At 37.3% G+C, this 13,126-nt stretch overlaps 1 protein-coding gene across 1 annotated transcript in view; it reads right to left on the reverse strand.

Annotated features, from left to right (window-relative positions):
* Positions 1–217: 217 nt before the first annotated feature.
* Positions 218–13,126, reverse strand: part of PPARA (peroxisome proliferator activated receptor alpha) — a 38,538-nt gene continuing 25,629 nt past the window's right edge. The window contains 1 exon segment of the mRNA XM_073315806.1: positions 218–10,659. Within this exon segment, the coding sequence (XP_073171907.1) occupies positions 10,412–10,659 (248 nt within the window). The 3' untranslated portion in view covers positions 218–10,411.

Raw genomic sequence — 13,126 nt, forward strand, 5'->3', positions numbered from 1 at the left:
GTTATTTATGTGTATATAAAAACGTGTTTACAGAATGAGGGACCCAGTTTGGACTTTCAGCTCTTTCTGATAAAGTGCTGGATGTGGTCAGCAGAGGGTGGCAAAGATGTTTGCTTTAAAAATACAGGACACATTTGTGATCACTCTGAATGTGTCTTTTAATCACCAAGAAAATCAAACACCATTCGTGATGCACCACTCATTAAAACCTGTGATCCAATTTTAAAAAATATTTTATTTTTGAACTATTAAGGCAAAACCATAGCTTTAAATTAACCATCTTTACATTCATCAGTCTTACAGTATGACTTTTTAAGCACATACGGTTCTTACAAGTCATGACACAATCACTAATCAGCTCAATCCCTTATTCTTAAAGAGAGAAAAATCAGAATGTAAAGTAAAAATTGAAGTAACTCAACTTACATGTCTGTTTCCAGTCTGTTGATTTTAGAACAAACATTCAGAATCCTTTATTTAGTAATTAAAAAAAATTTCTTGTAGAAGTGCAAAAGACCTCTTAACTGTATCTTTCCCACAAGTCCATATGTTACCAGGGCTTTCCATTCCCTCTTTTAAAACATCACCTGCACTGTTGTGACTAAAAAGTACTAGGGGATTTAACCTGAGTTACTGATACTTTACAGGAAGACAATCACTCAATGACAATTATTTTTGACTCCTCTGCACTTAGCAGTATCTGCTACTAATGAGTTTGATACATTTTTCACTACACTTTTGTACATTTAATACAGTAAAAGGCACCCAAGAAAAGTTTGACAGACAACAGGAAACCCTGACATAAAATGTTTTTTATATTTGTGCTGAATTAACCACTTATGACCCCCCACAGGTAAGGATTTTAATTAACGGCAGCATTGACAAAAAAGTGGTAATTTTTTTGTGCCACATTGGATACTATAGGTCATTCTAAAAAATTATAATGAACACCACTATGCAAGTACATTGGTGTGTTACATTAATAAAAAAAATAATTCAACAGCTGTTTCTACTCCTGTTTCACTACTTTTAATCTGCAATGTAGATCATTTGAGAAGTCAATAAAACTGATCTTTACTGTTTGACGATGTTTCTTTTGTGAAATCAGTAATATTACAACTTTGACTACTTCTCTGTAATTACCAAAGAAATAAATCAAGCCTTAAACACTCTGTTCCACTTCTGCAAGCCAAGGGGAATACTTAATAGCTGTCTGTGGTTCAAGGACATAATGGAATCCTGGCTCATCAGCATGCTCCCCTTACACACTCACCCTGGGGGAATCAACTCCAGGAGTGGGAATGCATGAAAGCCTCTTTCCATGGCATCATTCTTCCCTTTCCCCCTTCAGGTAATGCTGGCTAGTTGAGCATTAGCCACCCTGATTAGTAGAAGCTTCCTGAGTAGAAATGTCAGGGAATACTGGCAGAGTGTGTGTGGGGGGGAGGGGGGGGAAGAGGGGGGTCAGGGACATGGCATCAAGACTAGTTAATAACCATTCTGCTTTATTAGCGTGGAAAGCAGAAGGCAGTACGAAGTGGTGGGGCCTCAATGAAGGCAGTCCTGGCTTCCATGTGGCAAAATATACCTATGTTATGTAAATATATCAGCGGTATTAAAGTACAGCTATGATGTATTTGAAGTTGACTTGTATACAAATCCAGCAATTTTATTACAGAAATCGTCTTACAAAGCCAAGTTAGGGGAAAAAAACCAAACAACAGATAGTGGCTACTTTTACTGAACTCATATGCAGTCAATTAGGATGCCCCATTTGCTTACTGTCAATGTTTCAGCTGGTTAACATTGTTCCAAACCCAAGTACTTTAACCTCCGGAAGGTAAACGATAACATTCAGAGTCACCATGTAACTTTTTACAGCAATTATGAGTCAGGATTTTTCAAATGTGTGTAACAATTGGAGCCAACATGCATAGCAAGAGGAGCATATACTCCAAAATGCTTACATTACATTAAATAAATTGGGCCAAATCTTGCAGTCCTTACTCAGGGCCAGTCCTGCTACTAATATTCCTGTGAGTAGTCATTACTTAGGCAAGTAGGCCCAATGGGTACAGGCTTCTCACGTTGTTGAGGATTGGGACCTTGGTGTTTACCTTGGCAAATCAGCAAGACTGAAGGATTTGGCCCTGTGTCTTCAGCATTAACTATTCTGTTGCTCCATTACATCTTTCCCTGCAATTGTGATCTGACAGGCAGACAAACTTAAGAAAGGTACAAGAGGCCAGGATTGAAATAGATTCAGAAACTGAAAGAAGCCTTATTAAAACTATTAAACACATTGATATTGCTTAGAAAAGCACCTTGCCCCTGGGATGGTTTTAGTTAACAGGAAACACATCTATTATACAGTTACAGTATAACATGACATAGTTGATGTAGCTCTTCGCAGGTTTTACTTTACTGCTGCCTCAGACCGTTAATCCAGTGCAGAAAAATAGATTACCAAAAACAAAACATAGTATATCTTTTACAAATAAGTTCTTAATAAAAATTTGACACGTCGATGAACACAGAGGACTTGGATGATAACATATCATCTACAATTTTAAAGTTGCACCAACATTATAAGATGTGATATTATGTACTGCAAACAAAACAGCAACAAATATAAATCATGGCTAGAACAATTAGAACATACTGTGTTTGTTCTGGGTGTCATTTTTGAATTCTTCAGAATAAAATTCAACCATTACAAATAATTAACTTAGTGTCTATGGCCTGATCCTGCATCAGGATTTGCTAGAAGAGATCCCTGCAAACATGGAATTCTACCTTAGTCACAGGATGCAGAATCAGGGCCTATATATAGATTGTCTTAGTCTGTATCTAAAGCAGTGGTTTCCCGCCTCCCTGGGGTCCGCAGACTTACACCTAAGGGGACTGCGAAAGGTTGTCTTTACCATAGAACACAGTTTTCATCCTGTGGTCAGTGGACCACCAAGGGTCTGCAGACTATGGCTAAGATTTCCAAAGATGTCCATACCTCCATTTGAAATTTTTTAGGGGTCCGAAAATTAAAAAAAAAAAAAAAAAGGTTGAAAACCACTGATCTAAAATCATAAGGAAAAAAGGAATGTTTCTATAGAAAAATAAATGACTTCCAAGTTATTGCATATTTTAATTATTACTTAGTTTTCATTGTATAGTCAGTTACATATTTTGAAATGTCTAAGAAATCATAGTTCAACCTCAGTGTGTGTGGCACCAAAATTATTTTATATATAAACAAAATCAATAGGACAGCTTTATTCCTGTTAAGCCAAAAATCAACTCACAAAATTTAAGTATAAATTATGAGAGAAATGTAGATCTACAGGAATTATATAAAAACAACCTCTCTCTAGTTTTCCGACTAGGCTTGTAATTAAAACAAAATACTGCAGTGCATGGAAAGATGAAAGTGGTTCTGAAGTCCACCCTATACCTTGGTGAGTTTGAGCCACAAACCTTAATTATGTTAACTAAATATTTTACAGCTACAGCTTATCCTGTGCCAGACTTACTTGTATCAAAAGAGAAATAAAAGGAAGTCCACATTCTACATACAAATATTTTCAAACCTTGTTTACAACTGCAAATAGTCACGCATTGATATGTCCCAAAGTTTTGCACAACACTTGCACAATACAACAATTAGGTGCTCCAAGTGATGCCTCATCAGCCAAATTAGTAATGGAGCAGCTGAACTCTATAAGGAGACTGTCTGAGTAGTATAAGAAGGAAGCAACCAAGAGTGTTCTCTCTCTGGGGAAGGCTTGAGATCTCTACAGGTTAGAAAGGACCCTACATGAGGAAGAGCAGAGGGCAAACACTGAACTGGGGCTTAGAAGTAGTACGCAGAAGCCTGAGGGGAAACTATCAGAGAAGAGAGACAGTAGGAGAAATCCTATTAGCTTTGCAAAGAGAGCTGGTGAGTGCCTCTGGACAGGAAAGGCCTGCAGTCTGAAACTAGTTTCTAGGGGGGGAGCAGGAAGGTGGAAAGTCCTTTGAAAAGGAGTTAGTTTGTGGGGAGGGAATAGTGAACGCAGGCAATTTGGAACAAGAGACTGATAACCCCAGTGTGGATGGGGAACAGCAGCCAATGCTGAGGTGGCAGGGTGGTTCATGACTCTTTCTCGGTAAGAGAAGAACAAGAGTCCAGAGAGACAAACTATTCGCTGAGACTGTTTCTTTGTGTTAGTTTCTGTTTACTTATTGGAATCCTCTGAATGAGGGCTCTAAAATGGTAAAAGTCTGGCTCAGGACTCATTTCCACAGATGGAGTGGAAACTGAGGCAGAGTCCAGGGCAAGGGAGCATGACAGTCCTTTATACAGTTTATGGCAATTAAGTCCACAAACAAATTAATAGCATCTTTAACTTGAGACCTTGCAGCCCTTACTCAAACAAGTATTCACACTGTGGCTAAGGGTTTGCAAAATCAGGCCCATAGTGTTTCACTTAAATAATTTACATTTTTTCTTTAAAGCTTTTGTGGTGTAATTTACTAAAAGTTTGTCTTGCAATTATATTTGTATATTTTACAAATGGAAGTTTAAAGAAACACTATCACATTCAGTTTAAAACAAAAGATAAAACCGAACAATACCAGTCATCTTAGTTCAAACCTCCATACTGTAAATTTAACCATTCACTACCTGAGGGTTAACAAACTTGATTAAACACAGATATTCAAATTTGAATGTGGTTATTAAAATAGCACTAAGGTACAGGCAAGCCTCATATTGTGCCTTTCAATTCAACAAGCCTTAATAAAGAATTATGGCTTTGAATGAAGTACCAATTTTATGACATACTCAACATTTCATTAATTTTATTATAAAAATAGTACAATGACTATTAAGTGCTTTTAAATAACTGCTGATTTTTCTTCTTCTTTAAAAATGTTCAGATAGAAGCTTTGTGACTGAAAATTAAGGGACAAACTTAGCTGAAACGGAAGAGGACTAGAAATAATTTAGGTAGCTACAATGCAATCTTCTCCAACTGCTTTGTCTAAGACTTCTTACCCTAAAGCTGACCATTAGAAATGAAAGACAACATAGAAATGCTAGTTCAGTCTGGGACCTAATTCTAGCAATAAGTAAACCTTCAGAGATTTAGTATTTAAGATAAACAAATACATGTTTAGATGCTTATCTTAACCCCATGAGTCTACAAACTTGTGTTAGAAATCTCATGAGAATGGACTCTGGTACAATTGCTGGTATTTCCTAAATCTGTTTGGGCCAGAAATAGTGCAAACATAAGCTCTTTGGCAGCATTTCAACACTTTAGCAGCTGGCTGGAACCAGAAACCCAAAGGCACAGGAAAATGAAAATTAAGACATTTTTAAATGCCAAAAAAGTTCAGTTTGACTAAATGGAAAACATTCTGGTTGGCTGTCATTTTAATTCTAGTGCATTTAAAATAGAGATGGTGTCCTGAAATTAAGGGATATTTTGGTATCCACAAGTAACTTCATTTGTATTAATGCAGGTTGCATGCACTCACTTTGAAATTAGAATAAAGCTTTGACTAGAATAACCAAATGAATTAAAATTAAGATTATACAAGTTCCCCTAAAACCTGCTGCTAGTCAGATTAATGATGTACCAAACAGGCCAGCAAGTCTGTAATAGTGTTCTCTTTTAAGACAGATCACTTTTTCTTGTATAGAATTGATTTAAAAAGAACAACACAACTAAAGCTTCAATGATTTGACTCCTTTGTGCATGATGAAAGTTACTCAGGAATCTGTTTACAGTTAGTTCAAACTGTAAACTTTCACAAAAGCAGCCATCTTGAAAATCAAATTTGTTAGCGTCTACTGTGATAATCTGTTGAGGTAGCTGAGCTATATCTGTGAAAAACGTAATGCTAAAATAAAGTTCTGTATACTAATACTAAATTTACAGTTGAGACTATTGTTCTGTGACTTGTATTCTAGGAAGGCAGTATAGGTATCTCTGTAGTGCACTCAGTAGAATCTCCCAGAATTTTAGGATCTGTTAACATCTTGTTCAAGTTTCTGTAACCCCTAGACAAATACTTTTTGTACATATATTTTAAATGCTAATTGTAGCTCTTATCAAAATTCAAATAGTTATGGAAACTATCCAAACATTAGTTGGTCTTGAAATGCGACTGCTGTTTTTTCCTATTTAAAAACTTGTAGATGTTTGATGAATGAATTTCTAGATCAGGAACTTTGCTGATAAACAAAGAGGCTCTGGATGTGTGCCATTGCTACTGTTGTAATCAGGTTCACACCAAGTGTGCTGTTCAGACGGTTACACACATGTGGGTGCTGCATACATCAAGAATACTGAGAGAGATGCCAACTACAGCTGAAGAGACCACCAGTAGGGGTAGCACTATTGGTGTTAAGTTTGAAAATACATGTTGTGATAGCATGCATGTTGATGTACTCAGACACTCGTAGTCATAGCATATACACGTGGAGGTGGGACCGTGTACTGCCTCACCTGGGGAGATGTGGTGTGTACCAAATGTAACTAAACAAGAGCATTAGCGAGGTTAATAGGTTCTGCTCCACCTTTGTACTTGGTATCAGACAAAGTGGCACCAGGAAGACCTAGCGTTTATGAAAGATTGAAGGAAAATGAGATTGTTTCACTCAGCAGATGAGGTGGGAATGGACAAAACAAAAAAAGTCTCGTTAACCACCAGGCAGCAAGGAATTACCTGTTAGGGCTCATAACAGAGCAGGTATTCATAATGGCTGATGGTCAAAGACTTAATTATGGGGACTACTATTAGTCAAACAACTAAAACTGAGTCAGCTGCATCACACCCCCTTACAGGACAAACATTCTGAGGGTTTGAGTTTTGAGGAACAAATGCTTAAATCTAAGCTTTATAAACAGTAGTAACTCCATATGCATATCACCTACCTGCCGAGGCAATTCTAGCATTGCATTGAAGTCTGTCTCTCTCTGAAAAGTGCTGTCCTTGCTCAACCATCCAGGCAACAAAACATCACATTTTATCCCAAATGGCAAAACCAAAAATTCATCATTCACTGTAATAGTTATTCATTCTGGGACAAACCCTACCTCCCTCTCAACGGAAGCACAGCAACTTAGTCAGTGGAATCACTGTGATTCTTCTGTACCGTGTGCATTCTGGACAGCACTGAACTTGACTCCACACTGGCTTCCTCCAAAGCAGTGCAGACTAGTGGCTGGTGGTAGGAATGGTGAGGGATGGGCAAGGGTATAGCCAGTCTGATAATGATTATGTGGCTCCACCAGTCTAATCACCTACATGGAGAAAAGTAAGTGTAATGGGTGCTGCTCAATAGGGTAAAAATGTTGCCCTCCCTGACTCCCATGGACCTTTCCCTGAGCAATGTTTGTTTATTTAAGGTCTGTGCAGAGGTCCAGAATTTGGACCTATATGAAAGTTGGAAACAAACAGGGAGAGTGTACAGGAAATGAAATGAACCCAGAACAAGTCTGAAATAAATTTCCAGAAGGACAGATAACAATAATAGGAAGTTGAAGTATTTTAACAGATCCAGAGCATTCAGGTCCATATTTAACTTGAGAACTCAAATACTGGCAACTCTTACGACTTCATTATGAGTTTTGCAATATTTGATTTTATTTAATCACTTCTTTCTTGAAGATGGGGCTTTATGTGAGAATCTCAGCCTTCACTTAAGTTCCTAGCCCTCATTCTTGGAGTAAAGTTTGAAATTGTGACCTAAAAGCCCCTAAAGCTCAGAAACTAAAAGACCACCCTCGCCCCCCAGAATCCAAGATATTATATATCTTATAGTTTTTAAGCCAACCTCATAATTTTTTGGCATCTGACTCATGATTTTTGAACTTTTGCAACTGGCAATGGGCATTTCTAGTAGCAGAAAGTACCACTGCTGAAATCCTCTCATTTTTCTGAAGAGACACCATGTACTGCCATAATACATAAAAGGAGATCATTTCTCAATTCACTAATTTTTTGATAAAACATGAAAATCTATTCGCTAATTGAATAGATAAGGCAGATGTACTATATCCATACTTTTGACTGTGGAAAGAAAAAATGGTGGATGGGAAAGGTAGTATGCATGTCATCATTTTGTGTGCATGCACTCTTTACTTTTTCCCTCCCCCAGACACACACTCCAGTTTGAGCTGTGTGTGCCTGAGAGGTTACATAAGCACAGAAACTGCAATAGATTCCAAACACACTGATGGAAGTATAGATAATTTGTTTTTAACACTTGTAATGTGTAAGTTGAAAAAAATCACTCTAATCATCTTATAATATGTAAGGCTCAAATGACCAAAAGCCTAACTGTACCAACAAGTCTCTAGCAGAAACAAGTTCAATGATAAAAACAGAGATCACGGTTCTGTGTTCTGGGATTCATCAAACCTTACACCCAAGTTGATTCTGTTAGTGAAGGGTTATGATTCTGAAGCCTTGAAACCATGCTGCAATAAAGCAGACATGAAAACTGACCCTTTTCTGCCACAGAAATTATTACTATGAAAGTATTACTAAAATTGGCTGTCAAGATCATTGTTTTAACACCCAATAAAAAAAGATCAAGAGAGAAACTGTCAGGGTAAAAAGGAAAAGAAAGGTAAGAGCAGAAAGAGACCGTCTTTAATAAATATTTTAAATGTTACTCCCAAAAGAAACTCATGGCTAGCAGTTGTTTTCATTCTTTATACAGTAGTCTGCAAAGTGGCAGGATGGAGTTTCATGTCTATTATGTTTCAATAATTTTCAGATTAAATGTGCTCAGTTTACTGTACCATGATTGTTCTAACTGCCAGTCCCGCAGACAACATGGACATAAACTAAAGCTGTGTTATTCTGGTTTACATCACCAGTAAGTAGTACACCGTGGCTCAGATTCTGCCCTCAATTACATGAAACTATTTTCTCCAAGCTGTGCCCCCTTCCTTTACAACTGTGCAATCAGTGTCTACAAATTCTGCTTTCTGTACATGTTGCCTCCAGTGGGGTAGAGTAAAAGGAGGGCAGAATATAGTGCATTTAGAATTTAGATAATAGTTCTGTTGACAATGTGTAAGGAGGAACAGAAGGCGGTTCACTAAGGTTTGAGGGGCTAATATAAGCAAAGAATGTAAAATAATATTTTTTCAGAACAGTAAATATGTAACACTTTGAAAACATATTGGTTGAAGATCTGTTAAGAATAAAGGTGCCATGTTTGTACAATCATTTTTCAGAGTAGACCACCACCTGAAGCTATTGTATTCTGACAATCTGGAATTCAGCTTCCTTGGGGCAAGAATCAGACTTCTGGGAGACTCCCCAAGTCCTGCTAATTCAAAATGGCATTTTAAAGTAAAAATTTCATCTTAAGCTATTAAGACTTCTCCAAGATGCACACAATATACTCCACCCAAAAGGGACTTTCCCCTAGTTTCATTAGAACACTTTTGAAAAAGCATTCCCCCACTGTAAAGTATAATTCACTAACAAGCATCTTGCTAAGATATCTTTTCCATAGTTTATAGAGTAGTACAGTTTAAGGCCAGAAAGGACCACTAGATCAACTAGTCTGACCTCCTGTATATCAGAGGATACCAGCATCACCCAGGACCCACACACTGATACTTTGGTTGGTCTAATTTTGGTCATTGGATATTACATCCCATGGGATACTAGAAGGGATCAAGGTGCACCTAAGTGCCTCAGGCTCCCGCAATGGCAGGGAAGCAATTATGTGAGTTACACCATGATAATCCTTTAACTTTTTAAAAAAAGACTTTTCAAAAGGCTAATCCTAAATTTACTTTAGTAGTACTATTTCTCCCATAATTCAGACAGCAACAAAGTAAGTATCTTTCAAATAAATATACCTGTGCATGTATAGTTATACCCAGCCACTTGATACATCTAGCCTGACTCTTGTTTGAGAAAAAAATTGAAAGTGCTAGTTGGTTCTCAATAATGAACATGAAAGTATTTAAACCAAGAGTACATAATCTCTAGAAGATAGTGCATGTATCTTGAACAAATTTTGCCCTATTTGGTAAATTAATGCTCAACGACTAGCCCAATACAGAATCTAATTTTGATCAATCAAGGTCTGTTTGTTAGTTAACAGATTCAGATTTGTTAAACATCTACTTGTTCAGTACATATACATTCTTGCTAACCCTCAAATTTCAAATTAACCAAAGCTTCTTATGAGCAAATTCATGAGCACTATGTAATTTCTCTAAAGTACTTAAAGAACCCACGACAAAAGAAGCATGACATTCCAGTTACCTACAATTTAGATTTTTTATGTTCTTGAATTAAGCACAGCCGATAACTGTACAAAGTAATTTTTCTCCAATCTATTATTAATATTGCTCTTGGCTTTAAATACTGTGGAAAAAATTACAAAAAAGCCTTAATACATATCGCTGTAGATTTCTTGTAATAAAGGATGCAAGAGTGCATCAGATTCAGTCTTTTTGATTATCTGAACAAGTTGAGCATGCTCTGTGACAAGCTGTCGGAGGTCCGCCATTTTCTGGAGGAGTTTTGGGAAGAGGAAGATGTCATCAGGATGGTTGTTTTGCAAGTGAAGTTTTAGTACATGCACAATGCCCTCCTGCATCTTTTCAATGTATTCTACATTTACAAGACCAGGGCGATCTGTTCTCAAAACAAACAAAAGAATACACGTCATATAATCTTACCATTGTTCATATTTTATCTGCATGTAAGGCCTGCTCCAGAGGCCCACTGAAGACAATGAGATTATTCCAATCGACACCAGTGATTTTGGATCAGGCCCAAAGTAAAATCTTGTCATCAGTGAACTTCTGAAATACAACTGAATAGCTATGGAATACTCTGTCAGGAGTACTGGTACAGACTAACTTTATTAAATAAAATAAATAAATAGGTCCTCATGACTTTTGCCAATGTTATTTCAAGATGGGCTGAAGAGAGAATTCTCTACGTGACTCACAAACCCTCTGCTATAGTACAGTGGATATGTCTAGCCTGGATATCTGATTTTATGTTCTCTATATGAAGGTTGTGGGGTCTCCAATCCCAATCAGAAGAATAAATACGATTAAGCATTTGGGTGTTTTTAGTTAACTCTTTGGAACAGGGAAGATTTTTTACTATGTTACTACAGTGCCAAACACAATGAGTCACCAATCTGGATTGGTACTTGATAGATATTACCATCATGCAATTAATCATAGAGGAGGCTGGCAACACCATTTATTATTATTAAGATTATGAGACACTTCTCATTATCAGATCATGTTTTCAGTTGCTTGTAACTTTGACAAATATGTGGGCTGAAATTTTCCATGCCAGGTGTGCGCCTCGGGCTAGAACTTCAGCTGTTTCCAAGTATGAGGCTGGGAAAAACATATATGTTGTCCACGCTAAAAAAAAAAAAAATAATCTTTTATTTGGAAAGATATAGCACACCTGTACTTTGGAACAGGGATTTCAAATTTGGCAAATGAAAGGGAGGCCTTTGTTTTAGGATGTGGGAGAAGGGGAGATGGATCTGATGAGTAGCATTGGTACACAGGGACTACTGGGACTGTCTGGGCAAACAGACTTGGACAAGGTGCCTCGGAGTGGGAGGATGACAATGAAATTGGACAAGGAGCCTGGGTAGGGAAATTTGAACTAGGAGCATCAACTGGAGGCTGTGGTGGGGGAAAGAGACAGATTAGATGAAGAGCTGGTAGAAGTGGGGGGGGGGGGGGGGAGACGGGAACTGGGTATGGATGTTGAAGTTGACTGGGACTGGGGTGGTGAGTCCAGAAGGGCAAGACTACCACTTGCTTGGCAACGATACGCCTCAAGAGTGAAGATGACTGGCTAGGAGAGGACAGGAATGGGACAAGGAGTCAGGGATGGGTGTAAGCATTATGATTAGGCTTGGAAAGATCAGATTTATCAGGAAATTTGGATTTCACTATACACACACGAAACAAAAAGTGTTTCCATTGATAATAATCCAGGCATGCATAGAGTAAGAAAAATGCTGCCTGAGAACTTAAGTGTTTGATTTAAGGATATTTATTTTGTATATTTTGACATGTGATGTTGACAATTTGTGTTTTAACTAGACCTGTCAATTAATAGCAGTTAACTCACTCAATTAACTAAAAATATTAACGGATTAAAAAAATTGCAATTAATTGCACTGTTAAACAATAGAATACCAATTGAAATTTATTAAATATTTTTGGATGTTTTTCTACATTTTCAAATATATTGATTTCTATTACAACACAGAATACAAAGTGTACAGTGCTCACTTTATATTATTTTTTATTACAAATATTTGCACTGTAAAAATAATAAACAAAATAGTATTTTTCAATTCACCTCATACAAATACTGTAGTGCAATCTCTTCATTGTGAAAGTGTAACTTACAAATGTCGATTTTTTTTGGTTACATAACTGCACTCAAAAACAAAACAGCATAAAATTTTAGAGCCTACAAGTCCACTCAGTCCCACTTCTTGTTCAGCCAATCGCTAAGACAAACAAGTTTGTTTACATTTACGAGAGATACTGTTGACTGCTTCTGATTTACAATGTCACCAGAAAGTGAGAACAGGTCTTTGTATGACACTTTTGTAGCCAGCATTGCAATGTATTTACATGCCAGATATGTTAAACATTCATATGTCCCTTCAGCCACCATTCCAGAGGACATACTTCCATGCTGACGATGCTCGTTTAAAAAAAAATGCGTTAATTAAATTTGGGACTGAACTCCTTGGGGTAGAATTGTATGTCTCCTGTTCTGTTTTACCCTCATTCTGCCATATATTTAATGTTATAGCAGTCTCGGATGATGACCCAACATACGTTCGTGTTAAGAATACTTTCACGGCAGATTTGACAAAATGCAAAGAAGGTACCAATGTTAGATTTCTAAGTATAGATACAGCACTCGACCCAAGGTTTAAGAATCTGAAGTCCCTTCCAAAATCTGAGAGGGCTGAGATGTGGAGATTGCTTTCAGATGTCTTAAAAGTGCAACCCTCCGAGGAGGAAACTACAGAACCCGAACCTCCAAAAGAGAAAATCAACCTTCTGCTGGTGGCATCTGACTCAGATGATAAAAATGA

This window comes from Lepidochelys kempii, chromosome 1, assembly GCF_965140265.1.
Source record: "Lepidochelys kempii isolate rLepKem1 chromosome 1, rLepKem1.hap2, whole genome shotgun sequence".
Lineage (NCBI taxonomy): Eukaryota > Metazoa > Chordata > Testudines > Cheloniidae > Lepidochelys > Lepidochelys kempii.